The sequence below is a fragment of the Papio anubis genome, chromosome 1, assembly GCF_008728515.1.
Source record: "Papio anubis isolate 15944 chromosome 1, Panubis1.0, whole genome shotgun sequence".
Classification (NCBI taxonomy): domain Eukaryota; kingdom Metazoa; phylum Chordata; class Mammalia; order Primates; family Cercopithecidae; genus Papio; species Papio anubis.
In genome coordinates, this window is record NC_044976.1 from 107985920 (window position 1) to 108005091 (window position 19172).

The 19172-nt window shown below is 38.1% G+C and overlaps 1 protein-coding gene and 1 non-coding gene across 2 annotated transcripts in view; one reads left to right on the forward strand and one right to left on the reverse strand.

The window, feature by feature from the left end:
- GNAI3 (G protein subunit alpha i3) overlaps nucleotides 1-14874 on the forward strand; it is a 46864-nt gene extending 31990 nt beyond the window's left edge. The window contains exons 4-9 of the mRNA XM_003892334.3: nucleotides 576-733; nucleotides 3805-3933; nucleotides 7602-7731; nucleotides 8115-8268; nucleotides 13381-13593; nucleotides 13684-14874. Coding sequence (XP_003892383.1) covers nucleotides 576-733; nucleotides 3805-3933; nucleotides 7602-7731; nucleotides 8115-8268; nucleotides 13381-13571 — 762 coding nt within the window. The 3' untranslated portion in view covers nucleotides 13572-13593; nucleotides 13684-14874. The remainder of the gene's footprint in view (nucleotides 1-575; nucleotides 734-3804; nucleotides 3934-7601; nucleotides 7732-8114; nucleotides 8269-13380; nucleotides 13594-13683) is intronic.
- LOC116271929 lies at nucleotides 12872-12978 on the reverse strand. Its single transcript, XR_004180661.1, has one exon. It is a non-coding gene; the product is annotated as a U6 spliceosomal RNA (small nuclear RNA).
- Nucleotides 14875-19172: the final 4298 nt, after the last annotated feature.

Sequence of the window (19172 nt, forward strand, 5' to 3'; positions counted from 1 at the left end):
ATCTTTCCCTGAGGGATTTATTTCCCCCATTAGACTTCTAGACTCCTTAAGTGCCTCCATCTCCTCTTCTTGTTCTGCTCTCTGGGCTGAAGGCAAAGAAGATAATACTTTTTCTTAAACTTGATTAATGTTTTACTCCCTTTGAGGTGTTTAGACTTTAACTCTTATGTGCTAGTCTTTTTATTTCTATTTTTATTGTAGGCTTCCTTTAATAGAACGGGAATGTTTTACATAAGCCTGTCTCATAAACCAGTTTTTTTCTCTCAAAAATTATTAGCAATCTGGATGGAGATTTGTGGGCTGGCCAGAAATGATCTTTTCTGGGGATGGTGATGTGTGGAGGAGTGGTGGGGAAGTAAAATCATTTCTCAGCTCAGTTCTGAACTTAAAATGGTAGTGGAATGAGAATGAGGAAAGACTTAATTATAAATTCTGTCATGCTGGCCTGTCAGAAAAGGTCTCTGTAACAACACCTGTTTTAACATAACATGTAATGTGTGTATATTTTAAGAGACTGTCATCAAGTCTGAAGGAAATGGAGAGTCATCTGTCTCTTTCTTAACTGCTTTCTTCAGGATGATGCCCGACAATTATTTGTTTTAGCTGGCAGTGCTGAAGAAGGAGTCATGACTCCAGAACTAGCAGGAGTGATTAAACGGTTATGGCGAGATGGTGGGGTACAAGCTTGCTTCAGCAGATCCAGGGAATATCAGCTCAATGATTCTGCTTCATAGTAAGTAATTTTTCTCCATGAAACTATAACAGAGAATAACTTGGTGACACTAGAGAAAGTTTAGTGCCCATCCTTAAGGAAATGTTTAAGTAATAGACACTCTTAGAAGTTTATAGGATGCTTTATAAAAATTGTCTAAGTTTAGGATTATAGAGCCCTTGGTCATTTGTATGATTTGGAGAAAAAAGTTCCCTCTTGGAATGTAAATGGGAGACTTGGCACCACTAAATTAGTTCCATGGCATTTTATTATAAGCAAGTGAAGGAGGAGAGACATCTATTGTGGCTGGGTTCTGAATCTGTTCCAACTCATAAGTTCTGTGTAAGAGCTTGGCACTGATAGCCAGCTAGAAAGGGAAATTAGAATTGTGGTATTCCTTTTTATGCAGCCAGCTCTCTGTGTCTGGGCTGCACCGTGGATTTCACTAATAAATATTTTGCCAGATCACAATAGTAGACTTTGTATAGAAAGAGGTTGAGTCATGGAATGAAGTTGAAGTATCTTTTTTGTCGAGGATATTATCTTGAGTGTTAACATAGTTTTAGAGAATTTGTAATGAATACTTATGTAAAGCTATTACATGTTATCCTATTTTACCTCTTTTACATATACTTATTTATAAAACCTAGATTCAGAATTTTTTTTTTTTTTTGAGACGGAGTCTCGCTTTGTCGCCCAGGCTGGAGTGCAGTGGCGCGATCTCCGCTCACTGCATGCTCCACCTCCCACGTTCACACCATTCTCCTGCCTCAGCCTCCTGAGTAGCTGGGACTACAGGCGCCCGCCATGACACCTGGCTAATTTTTTGTATTTGTAGTAGAGACGGGGTTTCACTGTGTTAGCCAGGATGGTCTCGATCTCCTGACCTCGTGATCCACCCACCTCGGCCTCCCAAAGTGCTTGGATTATAGGAGTGAGCCACCGTGCCCAGCCCAGAATGTATTTTTTTAAATGTACTTTTGCGGGGCCTGGTGGGCACTTGTTATCTGTATTTCTCTTTGTACTTTTAAGCATTAAGGTTTTTTCTCCAATATTATTGTTTTCCTACTTTTCACATCATCATTCTAGCTTAAATTGTTACAAGAAGAAATTAAATGATATAGTCAGGCTGTGCATAAGGACAGGGATACATTCTGAAACATGCATCATTAGGTGATTTGTCATTGTGTGAACATCATAGACTATGCATACACAGAATTAGATGGTATAGCCTACTACACACCTAAGCTTTGTGGTATAGCCTGTTGCCCCTAGACTATGAACCTGTACAGCATGTTATTGTACTAAATACTGTAGGCAATTGTAACGTAATGGTAAGTATTTGTATATCTCAACATCTCTAAACATATAAAAGGGTAATACGGCCCATGATGTCACTAGGGACTAGGAGTGTTTCAGCTCCATTATAATCTTACAGGATCACTAGCATACATTTATGGAGTCTGTTGTTGACCAAAACATTGTTATGCAGCGCATGACTGTATTTGAAAACTTTCTTATTCTTTCAGTGAGAACTTGACTTTAGAAACGTTTCAGGATTCTTGCCTACCTTTTAATAACATATTTTAGTTGCAGGTATTGAGAGCTTAAATAATTCTACCAGTGGTCAACAAAAGTAGATTATAATTGCTTTTTTTCATCATTCATTCAGAAAGCTCTGAATCCTCTAACTACATGTGCTTACATTATAGAGATTTTCATAACAGTTGATCTAAGTTTGCCTCTTTACATTAGTGATAGTATTTGGTTTTCTAGATCATTAATGATTCACTTATATTGGTGCCATCTGCTCATCAGTTTTCTAGCCTGGAATCAGCAAAGAATATAGTTTTGAAGCAGTCTTTTAATTATTTCCCTGAACAAATTAATTTGTTTGGAGGTATTTACAATTTGTTTTTGGTTTAGATTAAAAAAACCCCCAAACCTCCCCAACTCTTCTGTTTATTGAAAGAAAACGGAAAATATTCTTACTCACTATAGTTATCTTAATTTTAGTAAATCAAACGCCATTCTCTAATGTCCTGTCAAATGGTTAAACACACATGACCTATTAAGTTTAATTGTCTGAGGACTTTTGGTATAGTTTGGTTTTGGTATTATACAGTACACAGTTAATTTAGTATTACATTTCAGGAATTTTTCTTTACTAAAAACATTTCCTGTTCCTATTGTTTTAATTTTTTAAATTGGCCTTCACAGTTTAATTCTGTAGAATTAAACCTACTTTTGTGTCTGGGCACGGTGGCTCACGCCTGTAATCCCAGCACTTTGGGAGACCAAGGCAGGCGAATCACCTGAGGTCAGGAGTTTGAGACCAGCCTGGCCAACATGGTGAAAACCCATCTCTACTAAAAATACAAAAAATTAGCTGGGTGTAGTGGTGAGCATCTGTAATCCCAGCTGTTCAGGAGGCTGAAGCAGGAGAATCACTTGAACCTGGAAGATGGAGGTTACAGTGAGCCGAGATCACACCACTGCATTACAGCCCGGGTGACAGAGTGAGACTCCGTCTCAAAAAAAAAAAAACAACAAAAAGAAAACAAAACAAAAACCTACTTTTGTTAATGTATATAGACTCTATACTTTAATTGTCCTATGTTGGATTCGTATTTTTTCTTATTATTTATTTCTTTTTTTTAAGAGACGGGTATCTCACTCTGTCACTCAGGCTGGAGTACAGCGGCACCCTGCAGCCTTGACCTCTTGGGTTCAAGTGATCCTCCTGCTTCACTCAAGGGTAGGAGGATTAGCTAGGACTACAGGCGTGCACCACCATGCTTAGTTAATTTTTAAAATATTTTGTAAAGACAGGGGTCTCTTTATGTTGCCCAGGCTGGTCTTGAACTCCTGGCCTCAAGTGATCTTCCTGCCTTGGCCTCCCAAAGTATTGGGATTACAGTCATGAGCCACCATGCCTGGCTTCTTATCTTTTCTATGATACTGAAGATCTGATTCTGTTTTGCCACTTTAGTAACTAGTAACAGGTTTAGAATAGGAACTAATTTAGTCTGTTGATTTGCTATGCACATGGTTGGCTTCACCAACTAAAAGTAAGCGTGTCTTTTATTTAGTTATCTAAATGATCTGGATAGAATATCCCAGTCTAACTACATTCCAACTCAGCAAGATGTTCTTCGGACAAGAGTGAAGACCACAGGCATTGTAGAAACGCATTTCACCTTCAAAGACCTATACTTCAAGTAAGTCATTAGCCTTTTTGCTAGGTGTGCCAAATACAAGTATCTTTTGTTTTAGTTTACCATCTCTTAATCAGGGCAAAATTCCTCTGGGCAGTATTCCTTGGTTTAGAAACTTAACCTATTTATCAGCATTGTTTGAATATTTTAACTGAATGGGGGCCCAAACATCTCTTGTTTCTCCAAATAGCATCAAATGTTTGTGTTCATTTAGAGGAATTTAAATTCAAAAATAAATTGTAACTTGCCTCCCCGTAAAATTTTTCCTGTGATAACTGGTTTGTTTTAATTTTATTCTTTTCAGCTGCTTGTTAGACTCACCAAAACAGATATTGAATGTTTAATAGGGTAACAATATTGAACTTATGAAAACCAGTTTTTTTGGTTAGTTACATGGTTTTGTTTTGCCATTTTGATATTAAAATAGAAATGCTTTTCTCCCCAGTGTCACTTCTTTTTGGTTTGAATTTCCCTTCCAGTTGAATGGAATGGAGCAAGTATTATCATGGCTCTTGAAGTAATTTGTGCGTAGTGTCATGTACAATTAAGTTCTTAGTACAGTGCAGAAATATGGGGATAGAGGATTTTGGGTTGGTAAGATGACATTTAAACAGTGATTTTTTTTGGTTTGTTTTTAAAATTTTATTTTTTAGAGACAGGGTCTTACTCTGTCATCTTATCTGGAGTGGAGTGGTGTGATCATGGCTCACTGCAGCCTTGACCTCCTGGGCTCAAGTGATCCTTCTGCCTCAGCCTTCCAAGTTGCTGGGACTGTAGGCTCATGCCACTGTGCCTGGCTAATGTTTACCAAAAAAAAAATATGTAGAGACAGAATCTCTCTTTATTGCTCAGGCTGGTCTCAAACTCCTGGGCTCAGGTGATTCTCCCGCCTTAGCCTCTCAAAGTGCTGGGATTGCAGGTGTGAGCCACCATGCCCAGTCCAACTGTGATAGTTTTAGAGAGAGAAAATTCTAGTATTCTAATACAAATAACTTTCTCATTAGCATTAGTAATTCTTTTTTTTTTTTTTTTTTTTGAGACAGAGTCTTGCTCTGTCGCTAGGCTGGAGTGCAGTGGTGCGATCTTGGCTCCTTGCAACCTCTGCCTCCCGGGTTCAAGTAATTCTCTTGCCTTAGCCTCCTGAGTAGCTGGGAGTACAGGCGCATGCCACCACGCCCGGCTAATTTTTTTTTTTTTTTTTGTACTTTTAGTAGAGATGGGCTTTTACCGTGTTAGCCAGGATGGTCTCTATCTCCTGACCTCGTGATCCGCCCGCCTCGGCTTCCCAAAATGCTGGGATTACAGGTGTGAGCCACCATGCCTGGCAGCATTAGTAATTCTAAAACAAGCCTCAGCTTTTCTCTGTGTTAATGGTCTTTTATAAATATTAGGAATGTTTTTTTGGTTCCCATTTTCTTCTTTTGTGACCTTTGCGATTAGGAGTAAACTTTTCTCCTTCAATATACCATGTGTTCTTTAGTTATGTTATTATGCTTATATGTAGAATGTGATGTTCGGCATTATTGCATACAGATGTAACTACTACCTCAGAGCCTGTCAGGTTTTTTGTCTGAAACCAGCTCTTACACAGGATTTGTGAAATCCACATAGGGTTTACTTATTACTAGATACCAGTCAGGGTCTTGAAATCCTAATACACTAAACTAGATTTTTTCCTGGTGCAGGAAAATAGCAGTTCAGCTCTGAATGCTTTTAGAATAGACTTGCTGCTTGTTGTTAGTACTGATGAATTTATTTAGCAAGAGCAGCAAAGACCACGTGGATTATCACTCATAAGATGATAAGAATGAGATTTCTTTGTATAAGGTTTGTAATCTACTTATAATTAAAAGTTGTGATCATTATTTAGTGTTGGAAACTTTCTTATTGGTGTTGTTATATAGATCAATCTTTAGTTAGGCAAATCCTAACTGTCCTGTCTTTTTATGCCATAATCAATAGCCAGATCTAATTAAGGTGCCACACCTGCTTGATTGTTGGCATGTAGTTATCTTGTTATGAAGTACTATCATTTCTTCCTTTTCCTCTTCTCTCTAGGCAAAACTACTATCCATTTATTCAAACATTTATTGAGCATCTACCATATGCAAGGCATTGTGTAATTGCTTACTTGCCTCTCAGTTAATGAGGTAATGTTTATGAAATGTTGATCTCTTAGTGAATGATATTGTAAATGTTAATATGTGCTAAAAGCCCACCTTGGAACTTCACAGTGTTGTATAGACTTTGTAGAGAAAATGGGGGAGTAAATTGAAGTTATTGGTGTGTCTCCCCTTCAGACTTCCATGGTGAAATATATGATGTTAGCCTTCCTAAAACCTGTATTATGACCCTATATTAAAGCCAACTTGTGATTACATCATTTCAGGTGTCATGACCAAAGGTCAAAAAGAATTGTGCAAGATCAACCCAAAGGAAGAGTTGGGTCATAAAGAGATAATTCCTTTCAAGCATACGTTGAGAAATCACCAACTGTGTCTTATTTCTTTCAATTTCTGGGCAAAAACATCTCTGGAAATGTAGGCCTCTAGTCACTATTGATCTTATACATTAAACCAGTTCAGCAGAGTTTAGCCTTTAAAAATTTTATCATTTTCTTCAAACACAGATCACAGAGTAACAATTTGCATGTATACGTCATTAGACCTAAGTATCAGCTAAAACACAAAGTAGTGCAGGTCTTCTTTTTACTGTAGGAGGTAGTTGAGGATGCTGTTGATGGAAGTTCAGCAGTTGACTCAGAATACCAAGTAAGTCGCCCAGAAGAGAGTATTGGACTAAAACTGATCTGGAGTGGAACATAAAGTTTGTGAACAGTTGAGACTTTGTTTTTATTAATTAGGTTTAAGTAAGACTTGAAGTTTGGAAATGTTGGTCAAGGCTGTTTTTCGGTTATTGGGTTCATAGAATCCTACCATAAAAATATAATTTATTTGTTTTTACAATTAATCTCCAAATTTTTTTTTTAAGGTAAGGAAAACAAACTTAGTAGGAAGAAGTTATGGAAGCAGAGTGCACATTGGGCATTTATAGGCAAACCATTTTGAGAGTCAGAACATGGGTGCTGGAGTTACAGTGCCTAGGTTCAGATCCCCAGTCCCTGTTTGTTAGTAGTGTATCTTTGAGCAAATCATTTAACATTGAATGTGCCTCAATTTCTTTATCTGTATAATTGGGGTAATAATAATAGTACTTATAGGAGTGTTACAAGGGCAAAATGAGTTAAGATGTTTAGTAGTAGTGTCTGGCACCATGGTAAGCACTCAATAAATATGCCATTATTATTATTATCTCAAACTGTATTATTTAGCTCTTTGCTTTTCCTATCTTTTCCCCTCCTTCCTTTAATCCATTTCAGTGCTTATTCTGCTTACTTTTCACACATCTGGTACAAGCTTTGATAGAGAGGAGGCTCAACAGTCTGTCTAAAATTAGAATCTAGATTATTCACAAATTTTATTTTCTCATGTTGTTGTCTTGTACTTTTAGCCAAGGTAATTATTTTGACTGCATTTAATCTATTCCTTGTTTGTCTTCTATTGTAAATGAAGTTTTGAATATGTAATAGTGGGAAGTTTCCTAATTATTTCAGTTTAGGGAGAGGTGTATGTGTGACCTTGCTGAATTTGTGCTTTCTTTCCCCTTGCCAGGATGTTTGATGTAGGTGGCCAAAGATCAGAACGAAAAAAGTGGATTCACTGTTTTGAGGGAGTGACAGCAATTATTTTCTGTGTGGCCCTCAGTGATTATGACCTTGTTCTGGCTGAGGACGAGGAGATGGTATGTTGGAGCTTCTGGTAAAAAGCCTGTCTAATGTAACCAGGAAATAGAAAATAACTTATTAGGAAGATTGTCTGCATCCATTTGCTCATTCAGTCAAAACTTAGTATCTTTAATTTTTTTGATCTGTGTCCTGTTACTCTAAAAAAGATGTTATAGGCACATTGAGTATGTGGAAAGGATGTTAGCCAGCCCTTCCTCCTACCTCCTCTCGCCTCAAAATTACACAAATGAGGACTGACACTCAACTTTATCTTATTGGTGTTTGACTTATTTCCATTAATGCCATTCAGTGCTGCAAAACTTGTTGGTTTATCTTTTTCTTTAAGTTAATCCACTTTTACTATTTGCTACTGACCTATCATCCTTTCTTTCTTTTTCAGAACCGAATGCATGAAAGCATGAAACTGTTTGACAGCATTTGTAATAACAAATGGTTTACAGAAACTTCAATCATTCTCTTTCTTAACAAGAAAGACCTGTTTGAGGAAAAAATAAAGAGGAGTCCGTTAACTATCTGTTATCCAGAATACACAGGTAAGAGGTTATGAAAGACTTTGTTGGAGGTACACATCTTACTTAGATCGACACTTTGGTGGCATTCATAAAACTGCCTTTTTTTTTTTTTTTTTTTTTTTTTTAGTGATTGACGGAGAGTATTCAGTGGTAGTGGCATTGGCATTAAGCCTGTGATTAAAACCCCCTAAGTCAAGAGTGCCATATCAGACACAATTGAATTTTCTGTGTTTATTTTAAATTTCTCTCTTCATTTTTTAAGGAAAATAAAAAAGGAGAAAAAGTAAATTTGGGAGCTGGGCATGGTGGCTATAATTCTAGCTACTTGGAAGGTTGAGGCAGGAGGATCATTTGAGCCCAAGAGTTTGAGATCAGCCTAGGCAACATAGTGACACCCTGTCTCACAAAAAATAAAGTAAAACTTGGTATATGTCGAAGAAAATACAAGGGTAAGTTGTAATCATTGTGCCCAAGAAACTGACTTGTAGTTGCCGAGGGACATAAATAAATTTATTGTAGTGTAAAATGTGCATTAACAGAAATGGAATAGAAGTGGTTACTTCTGATGGGGTCAGTGTAGTCTTTTTCTAGAGCGGCTAAGAGGATGAAATAGAAATCATCAGGCAGACAGGGGAATAAAAGCATTTTAGAAAAGAGGAATTGCATATATGAAAATATGGAAGTAGGAAAATGGTGTGACCAGTCGTGGAACTCAGAAGGAGTTTGGTATTACTAGAGTTTACAGTGGCAGGGAAGAAGTGGTTGGAGAGATGGTCAGAGATCAACTCATGGAGGGCCTTATATCTCATGCTGAGACAATGATAATCAGTTGAAGGTTTAATAGCCTTCCATGATCCATATCATGGGGTACATGATATAGAAGAAACGGTGCTTTAGAAAGATTATGCAATAAATAATAAAGATAGTAGTAGATTTGAATTAGTAAGAACTCAGGATGGAAATAAAAACTCTTGATGGGGATTAAGGGATAGATCTTAGAACCCAAAGGCAAGAATGGACAGGTCTTAGAATGGAATTAGAACTAGGAAATAATTGTGAGGAACCCTGGAAGCACTCTTTATCCCCATCTTTTTTCTCTCCTCTGTGTATCTTTTTTATTATTCTTTCTCTCCTTACCGGCTTTCTCTGCTATTCAGTTTATGTGATAACAGCTTGGTCACAGTTTCTGTATCTCTGTTAAAAAGATCAGACTAGGCCGGGCGTGGTGACTCACACCTGTAATCCCAGCACTTTGGGAGGCTGAGTGGATCACGAGGTCAGGAGATTGAGACCATCCTGGCTAACACAGTGAAACCCCGTCTCTACTAAAAATACAAAAAAAAAAAAAAAAATTAGCTGGGCATGGTGGCGGGCACCTGTAGTCCCAGCTACTCGGGAGACTGAGGCAGGAGAATGGTGTGAACCTGGGAGGCGGAGCTTGCAGTGAGCCGAGATTGCGCCACTGCACTCCAGCCTGGGCGACTGAGCAAGACACCACCTCAAAAACAAAAACAAAAAAAAAGGTAAGACTAGACTGGGATTGCTTGGCCTTGGTTTCAATTCCAAGGAGAGAGATTCTGGCCATGGTTAAGTCAGGCAGAAATCTGTAGGCCAATCAGTTGAGGTCAGGGGCAGAAATATAACCTGCCAGGGATGGATCACTATGAAACTAGGAGATCAGAGTCAGGTATTTCCAGAGAATAGGAACTCTTATTAGCGGAGACACTGTAAATGCTTTCTGTAATAAAGTGAGGCCGGGTGCGGTGGCTTATGCCTGAAATCCCAGCACTTCGGGAGGCCGTGGTGGGTGGATCATGAGGTCAAGAGATCGAGACCATCCTGGATAATGTGGTGAAACCCTGTCTCTACTAAAAATAGAAAAATTAGCTGGGCATGGTGGCGCGCACCTGTAATCCCAGCTACTCGGGAGGCTGAGGCGGGAGAATCGCTTGAACCCAGGGGGCGGGGGTTGCAGTGAGCTGAGATTGCACCACTGCACTCCAGCCTGGAGACAGAGTGAGTCTCCATCCGTCAATCAATCAATAAAGTGAAGGGGTAAAGCAGGGTTAAGGAAATGGGAAGAGTCAGAGGTACTCCCAGGTTTCTGTCTTGGATGCTGGTGCTGTGACCTGAATTCATATTTAGGAATGTTGATTTTAAATTATTTATGGAACATCGAAATAATATCTCATGGGCAGTTATATTTGAGGTTGGGGAGAGGTTGGAGTTTGAGATCATCAGTAATGAAAACATGGAAATGGGTGAAATGACCTATGGAGAGAATAATATAGAATGAGGAGAAAAAGGACCACAGATAAAATGAGAGAGAATAGCAGCCTCTATTGGCAGGAGAGAAAGAAAGATATCATAACCAAAAGGAGAACTTAAAAAGTGAGTTGATTAAATATTTCAGTCAATAGTGTTATCTGCAGATAAGTAAGATAAATACTGAAAAATGGCCTTGGAGTTAACAGTTAGGAGGTCGGTGACCTGCTCTTGAGAGCAGTGTCAATGGAAAGGTGAGTACAGTGAGTTACAGAGTGGAAAGTGAAGAAAGAAGACAAGTGTAGACTACTCTTGAGCAACGTGGTAAAAGGGAGAAATTTAAGAATGTTTATAGGTTGAGGGCTAAGATCCTATAAGCAAAAGAGATGTTGAAAAAACAGATGTAATTGAAGGAGCAAGATTTGCAAGCAGGTGGGAAAAAAGGAATTAAGAGTCTAAGTAGGATAAATGGATAAACAAATTGTGTTATATACATACGATGAATATTATTTACCCAAGAAAAGGAATAATAATAGATGGTACAACTTGTATGAAACTCAAAACACTGTGCTAAGTAAAAGAGGCCGATACTTCTATTATATGATGTATCCAAAATAGGCAAATCCATAGAGACAGAAAGCATATTAGTGGTTATGAGAATTGGGAGAATGGGAAGAAAAGGGAGTGATTACTTAATGGGAATAGGGCATTGAAAAAGTTTTGTCGCTAGAGAGAGGTGGTGATTGCATAACATTGTGAATAACACTAAGTGCCACTGAATTGTACACTTTAAAATGGTTAAATATCTGTTATGTTAATTTTCCTCAATTTTTAAAAAGAGTATAGGTAGAGCAATTGATTTTTGAGGAAGAAGTAAGACACCTCTAAGACCAGAAGTACAAATAAGTGCAGATATGTAACATTTTGAGTGAGGTGGTAGGACAAAAAGTTGAGATGTAGTTTAATCCTCATGGCCTCTGTTTTCTTAAGGAAGTTGGAAATGTGGTTACCTGTTCAGAGTAAAGAACAGAGGGAAGTGAGAATCAGGTGAATTTATAGAAAGCAACCAAGTTTTAGGATTGGGGGAGAGAGATGTAAGACAAGTAAAAGAATCGGCATTAATGTTGAAGGCCCAGCTTAGAGTCTTCACACAAAGCAAAGAGCCTTTAATATCGTATCCATTTTCTTTGTTGTTGTTGACTTCCAAGCCTATCCTCCATTGTCTTCGTTCTACGTACAGATTCTTACAGTCCTTATTTGCCAGGTATTAGTATCTGTTCCTAGCAGACAAAATTCACTTTTCACTCATCTGCCTCTAATTTATAGAGGTTGTTTTCCAGATTTTAAGAACCTGCTTCAAGCACCTACAAAGCTGTTTTCCTTCAGTTCTTTAAATATTTTAATTAATATTCTTTTCCTTTCCTTTTTTTTTTTTTTTTTTTTGAGACAGTGTCTTGCTCTGTCTCCCAGACAGAAATGCAGTGGCATGATCTCGGCTCACTGAAACCTTCGCCTCCCAGATTCAAGTGCTTCTTGTGCCTCAGCTCCACTACAGGTGCCCACCACTAGGCCTAGCTAATGATTTTTTGATTTTTAATAGAGATGGGGTTTCACTGTGTTGGCCAGGCTGGTCTCGAACTCCTGACCTCAAGTGATCCACCTGCCGCAGCCCCAGGTGTGAGCCACCCCACCCAGCTCCTTTTTTCTTAAGCTCCATTTTGTTACCTGGTCTTCTTTATATCTTTGTTATTGATATTTTTGTTATGCTTAATGCTACTGAAAATAGCCTCTAGTTTATTGGAATAATGAATTGTCTTTGTTGCGTTTCCCTGGCTTTATAGCCAGTTTCTAAGGCTACTCTAAAGGTTCCATAAGTAGACAAGATGGTGTAAAAAGCAGGTGATTTAAGGGTATTAATTACAAATGTTGTTGAGACAGCTTTTACTTTTGGTTCCTGCCACCTTTCTTTTTGTAAAAACTAAGAGCTTTATTGATATATAATTCAGAAACCCTAAAATTCACTCTTTTAAAGTGTATTGCTTTTCCTTAAATTATTACCTTAAGGCTTTGAAGCTAAACCTCCTTAAAACTGTGGAATGATTTTGAAAAGAACAATTTACCCTGTTGAATTCCTTTTTTGTTTATTTTAATACAAACAATCCCATAGCATTTATTGCCATCTTGTAACATAAGGGTAATCAAAACAATATGAATAAATGTTCATATTGGACAAAGGACATCTAAAAGCAAACTGTATCCTTCTCAACAATTTCTCACTTCATTGATCCTTTCTAGTTGGAAACACTTTGTAGCAGAGTAATATTATCTCCTTTTAGCATGATCCGACCCAGTTGTTTTCAAAAATATGGAACGCTTCATGAATTTGCGTGTCATCCTTGTGCAGTGGCCATGCTAATCTTCTCTGTATTGTTCCAATTTTAGTACATGTGCTACCGAAGTGAGCACTACCCTGTTGAATTTTTATTCCAAGATCACTCCAAGGAACACAGCCTCTCTCAGACCTTTGAAGCAGTTGTGTTCCCTAGAAATGCACCTTCCTACTTTCCTAGTTTCCCTTTATACTTTCTAGATTTTTTTTAGCTGAAAAGTCTAAATGAAAGGGTAAAGAGAAACAACGTTATGTTTTCTTCAATCTTTGTATGTGATGATTTTATTTTAGTTACCATGAGAGTCTATTCTCATGAAGAACCTAATTATAGAAACATCTAATGATTATAGAAATAGAGAATTCTATTCGTATTTAATTGGGTTATGTTTCCTCTCCATAAGTAAATGGTAATGGTCTGACTTAGTTGAGTTCAGGCAGCTGTTACAATTTGAACTGAGAGTACGGGGTGTCTGTTTTAGGTTCCAATACATATGAAGAGGCAGCTGCCTATATTCAATGCCAGTTTGAAGATCTGAACAGAAGAAAAGATACCAAGGAGATCTACACTCACTTCACCTGTGCCACAGACACGAAGAATGTGCAGTTTGTTTTTGATGCTGTTACAGATGTCATCATTAAAAACAACTTAAAGGAATGTGGACTTTATTGAAAAGCATGGATGTTAGTGAAAGGTAAAGTTTCATACAAGGTAGTTATAGTGCTATAGTGATGTCTGTTAGCTTTGTAAAGTTTTTCTAATTAAGAATCTTCTTCTCTTCTAGTTACTACAGTGTGGAGTGTTGAGACCAGACACCTTTTGCTGTCTTACGGGGCAGCTACAAGCATGAACGGGACCAGGGAATGGCAGCAGCATGCAGAATCTTAGCACTCTTTAGCACAATCTTCTATATTAGGGAACTTTTAATTGACATGAGATGCTAAAGTCAGACATTGGAATTGGAAGAACTGTAAAGTGTGATTTGATCATCAAGACATCACTTGGATTTCTTAATCTTAAATGCTTATGGAAGATGTGAAGTTGAGGTGCTGCATTCTAGAACTTCAATATGTAGCTTACTCTTTTTTTCCCCCTTCTTAACAAACCACCAGTGGTTCATTTTTAGGGTTTTTTCATCAAGAGAAGAATAACTTTACTAAATTTTATTTCTTTATTTGCAAAAGAATCTTTATTAAAACACAATGTTAACTATGCACATGATGTGACCAGATCATCTTGAAAATATTCCTCTTTAGTAGGAACTCTTTGTTTGTAACTCTTGGTGTGGTCAGAATATAATACTTCCATAATTACTTACAATTCTTTCCAGTTACTGGGGCTATGCATACAACTTTTTTGATGAAATTTATGTTATTATCCTGCTCAAAGTACCATTATGGTTTCCATATGGTAATTACATTGGAAAGTTCTGCAATAAGATTCTAGTTCTCTCTTTTCTTTAAGCTTATGGTTGAAGGTTAACTTTGTTTATGCAGATTACCAAATTACTGCTGTGATGTAGTATGATAAAGTCAGCTTCTTGGATACAGACATGCCCGGGACAGCTGCCAATCAGAAATGCAAATTGCTAAATTCCAAACAGAACCAGTGACTTTGCTGCTACATATTTACTAAATTGACCACTTTGATTCTTGCTTGTTTGTCTCAGTTATAGGGAGTTTTGTACAAGGTGCCTCTTGTTTTCCATCTTCATGGCCTTTTCTGTTGAGAGACATCTAAAGTGTATTAACAGTGCATGCTTTTACTTTGTAAATGTGGTGCCAAATCCCTGTTTGCCATCGTTTTTACTGTAGCAATGTTAACTGTAGTAATCCTTAGTCAGTATGTTCTTTTGCTGAAACTGTTGCATTTTGGGACTTTTTTCCACTTTGTCATGTGTACATTTTTAATCTGTTATAGTTGGCAGCAGTATTAAAATGGTGAGTAAAGAGCCCAGGTTTGCTCCTGTTTGTAACTAGTCTTTAATGGAAATACTGTCTTCTGTTTCCTTTTGCCTTTGCAGAATGTGTTTTAGCCTTTGTCTGAGAATGGGTTTAGGTAGAAGGGTTTCCTGAAGGTCTAGTCCTTTGGTGTAATAGTATTGTTGAACCTTAGGTTTTATGTTATATCTGCATACAAGTGAATGTGATCATCATTCATTTTGCAGATTTACATTTTGCTTGTGTGGAGAGTTATATTCACTTCAACCTACAGACCCTTTTGTATAATGTACAGCAAATGTCATTAAATATTGAATGCTCTATTGGGGAGAGACAAATGAAGAGAATGCATTTTGAGCATTTCAAATCAAAAGTTTGAGCAGTGCCTTTTGGGGTCCAATCTTTTCGGATTGGATTCTATTTCATCTTTTGATGTGACCTTTCACTAGTTTACAGAAAAAGGTTGGTGTCAACAAAAAAGCAAGTCATAGCAGTTCAGTGCCTTTGTTGGTTGTTTTTAACTTTTTTTCTGATTCTTTTTGGAAAATCATAGCTTACAGATGGTATAACTGTATTATATAATGAAATTTTCTTTAGATTTGGGAAAACTTGATCTGAAAGAAAATTATCAGCTTCAGTTGGTGATTGATTCAATGCCCACAATGTAAACAGGGTTGGTAGTTCTTATTCATTTTGAATATATCTTTTCCTTATTGTATTCTGTAATATAGGATCATCTGGAAACGAGAACTGGTGGAATATTATTTTCAACTTTAGTCTTTCTATATTGTGGACTAATGGAATGGTGTTATTGATAATCTAAAATAACCAATAATCCAAAAAAGTTCATTTTATTTTGAATTTGTATTTTCATTTGAATATCTATCTGATATGTTAAATTTTTAGCCCTTCTGTTAAAGAAAAATAGCAGGTCCCCATTTTCTGCCTTTGTACCATTTACATTTGCTCTCTGTTTGTTTACATGAAGATCACTCTTATTTCACCATCCCAAATAACTTATCTAAATGCACATTCCTTGAGGACACAGGGAGACAATTTAAGTCAGTGGTCTTTAATATGACTTAAGTAAAAATCACTTGGACCCATCTAAGAGATTGACTTTTGGCTGGTGGGCTGGCAATCGATTTTTTTTTTTTTTTTTTGAGACGGAGTCTCGCTCTGTTGCCCAGGCTGGAGTGCAGTGGCGCTATCTTGGCTTACTGCAAGCGCCGCCTCCCAGGTTCATGCCATTCTCCTGCTAGGACTACAGGTGCCTGCCACCACGCCCAGCTAATTTTTTTGTATGTTTTAGTAGAAACGGTGTTTCACCGTGTTAGCCAGGATGCTCTTGATCTCCTGACCTCGTGATCCACCCGCCTCGACCTCCCAAAGTGCTGGATTACAGGTGTGAGCCAGCGCACCCGGCCGGCAATTTATAATTTTTAAAAGGTGATTTTGATTACCAGTCAGGCTTGAAAATCACTGGTTTGTATTGAAACAAAAGATATTTTCTTGTAGCAGGGCTAAAATGTGAGATGAAACATTAAATCTACTAGCTTGAAAAAAAACTTCGGCATTTGTAGTCAAAGAAGCTAAAAGTTGCCTTGTGTGTTTCCTCTGGAGAATGCTGGAGATTTGTGATGGATAATGTTTCAGAAGTCAGGTGCCTATGCTTTGGACCATTTAAGAAGCCATTAGTCTCTGTGTAAAGAAGAAATATTCTTAATGGACAGTCCCCCCAACCTTATAAATTCAGCTTTGCAACAGATTTTACCTCCTAGGATGAAAATTCCAAAAACTTTAACAATTATTCTTAAGTGGATCTTGAGATGACATTTTCATCTTGGACAGTTTGAATTCTAAATCTTTAGTTCACAGTGAATCATTTTTTAAATTTTTACTGATGGATCGTTATATTTCACAAGGTACTACATTTTTACAGTGTAAGACTAGATGGGACCAAAATTTAAAAAAAAAATTTCTTGCCTTGTTTTTTAAATTTTCATATATATTCTATTTGTTGTATATACACATTAGACTATTTTAAAATAACAGCTGGTTTTTGTAATTCATTCAGTCACTCTATATTATATTCTGGTCATTATTCTCTCATTTATAGCTGTGACATTCTTTGGACATTGCTTCCCTGGCCTGATTAGTTACTTAATATAATTTTTTCATTTGCTTAGCATGTGTGACATAGTTCTGGAGTTTCCTGTTGCAGAACTCCTTGCTGTATTGCAGTCATATATAAGGTAAAGTCAGCCTCTTGTTCCTATTAAAAACCTACCATTGATTATTTTCCCTTTTTATGTGTTCAAAAAAAAAAAAAAAAAAATCAGCAGCCCTCTACTCATTTGTATAAACCTAAAACGTCACTGTTTTCCTTGAGTGGTAGTACTTGTGGGATCTTTCCTTTTCATGTGTAATACTGATTTTAAGAACAATGATCTTAGTTTGCCAGTGCCAGGTAATTATTGTGTTCTACTTTAGGCTTCGTAGTGCAAATCAGAGATCTGACCTGGATCACCCTCAGCTCTTTACATAGCTTTATGGTCATCATATTTTGTTGTATTGCTCCCAACAAGCACAAGAGAAAAAGGCAGGCTGCCTAGAGACCTCAAGTTCAAAGCTGATTTTGCTGACAACTGTCAGGGAGTAAAAGAAAGGCTTTTTCAGGCACTAGAGAACTAACTTTAATGATGATCAAGGTCTTTATTCCTTTATGTTTTAGTTTTTAAGATCCCTTCTCTCCCTCCTTTCCCCTCAGTTTTCTCAACATTTATGAGTTAGTTCTGCTGAGAATGACATACTTCAGAACATATCAGGATAGGGCAGTTTTTTCTCTTGTTTTTCTTTTTTCTTTTTTTTTTTGAGACAGTCTCGCTCTGTTGCCCAGGCTGGAGTGTAGTGGCACCATCTCTGCTCACTGCAACCTTTGCCTCGTGGGTTCAAGTGATTCTTGTGCCTCAGCCTCCCAAGTAGCTGTGATTACAGGTGTGTGCCACCACACCTGACTAACTTTTGTATTTTTAGGAGAGACAGGGTTTCACCATGTTAGCCAGGCTGGTCTCGAACTCCTGACCTCAAGTAATTTGCCTGCCTTGTCCTCCCAAAGTGCTGAGATTACAGGTGTGAACCACTCCACCCACTCAGGGCAGTTTTTTTTTCTGATACCATATCAGGCCTAGACCTGGGCTGACTCAGATCTTCTCAGGAATAAGAGGTAATAACGAATGTTAAACAGCAGTAGTTACCTGGGGTACGTGGTTAATTTGATTTAGCGGATTCTTTGGCTAAACCCTAGTAAATTAAAATGTCTGAGCCAGGTCATGGGAATATACATGTTTTTAATACATTCCTCATGTGATTTTGATGTAGTCAATCTGGGCCAACATTTGGGGACAACTGAGTAGGACCTAATACAGGTTGAGTAGCCCTTATCCAAATCTCTTGGAACCAGAAGTGTTTGAGAGTTCAATTTTTGTCATGTTTTGAAATATTTGCATTATATACTTACTGGTTCAGGATTCCAAATCCAAAAATCTGAAATCCAAACTGCCCCAGTGCGTGCTTCCTTTGAGCATTATGTTGTCACTCAAAAAGCTTCCGATTTTGGAGCATTTTAGATTTTGGATTTTCAGGTTTGAAATGCTCAATCTATATTAAAGATCAACACAGGCAGCTGGGCGCGGTGGCTCAAGCCTGTAATCCCAGCACTTTGGGAGGCCGAGACGGGCGGATCACAAGGTCAGGAGATCGAGACCATCCTGGCTAACACGGTGAAACCCCGTCTCTACTAAAAAATACCAAAAAAAAAAACTAGCCGGGCGAGGTGGCGTGCGCCTGTAGTCCCAGCTACTCGGGAGGCTGAGGCAGGAGAATGGCGTAAACCCGAGAGGCGGAGCTTGCAGTGAGCTGAGATCCGGCCATGGCACTCCAGCCTGGGTGACAGAGCGTGGCTCCGCAGGAAATAAAAAAAAAAAAAAAAAAAAAGATCAACACAGGCTGGGCACAGTGGCTCATGTCTGTAATCCCAGCACTTTGGGAGGCCGAGGTGAGCAGATCACTTGAGGTCAGGAGTTTGAGACCAGCCTGGCCAACATGGTGAAACCCCGTCTTTACTAAAAATACAAAAATTAGCCAGGCATGGTGGTGGACGCCTGTAATCCCAGCTACTCTGGAGGCTGAGGCAGGAGAATCGCTTGAACCTGGGAGGCGGAGGTTGCAGTGAGCGGAGATGGCACCACTGCACTCCAGCCTGGGCGACGGAGTGAGACTCCGTTTTTTTTTTTTTAAAGTCAACACAAACATTGAAAAGCAACTTCAGTGC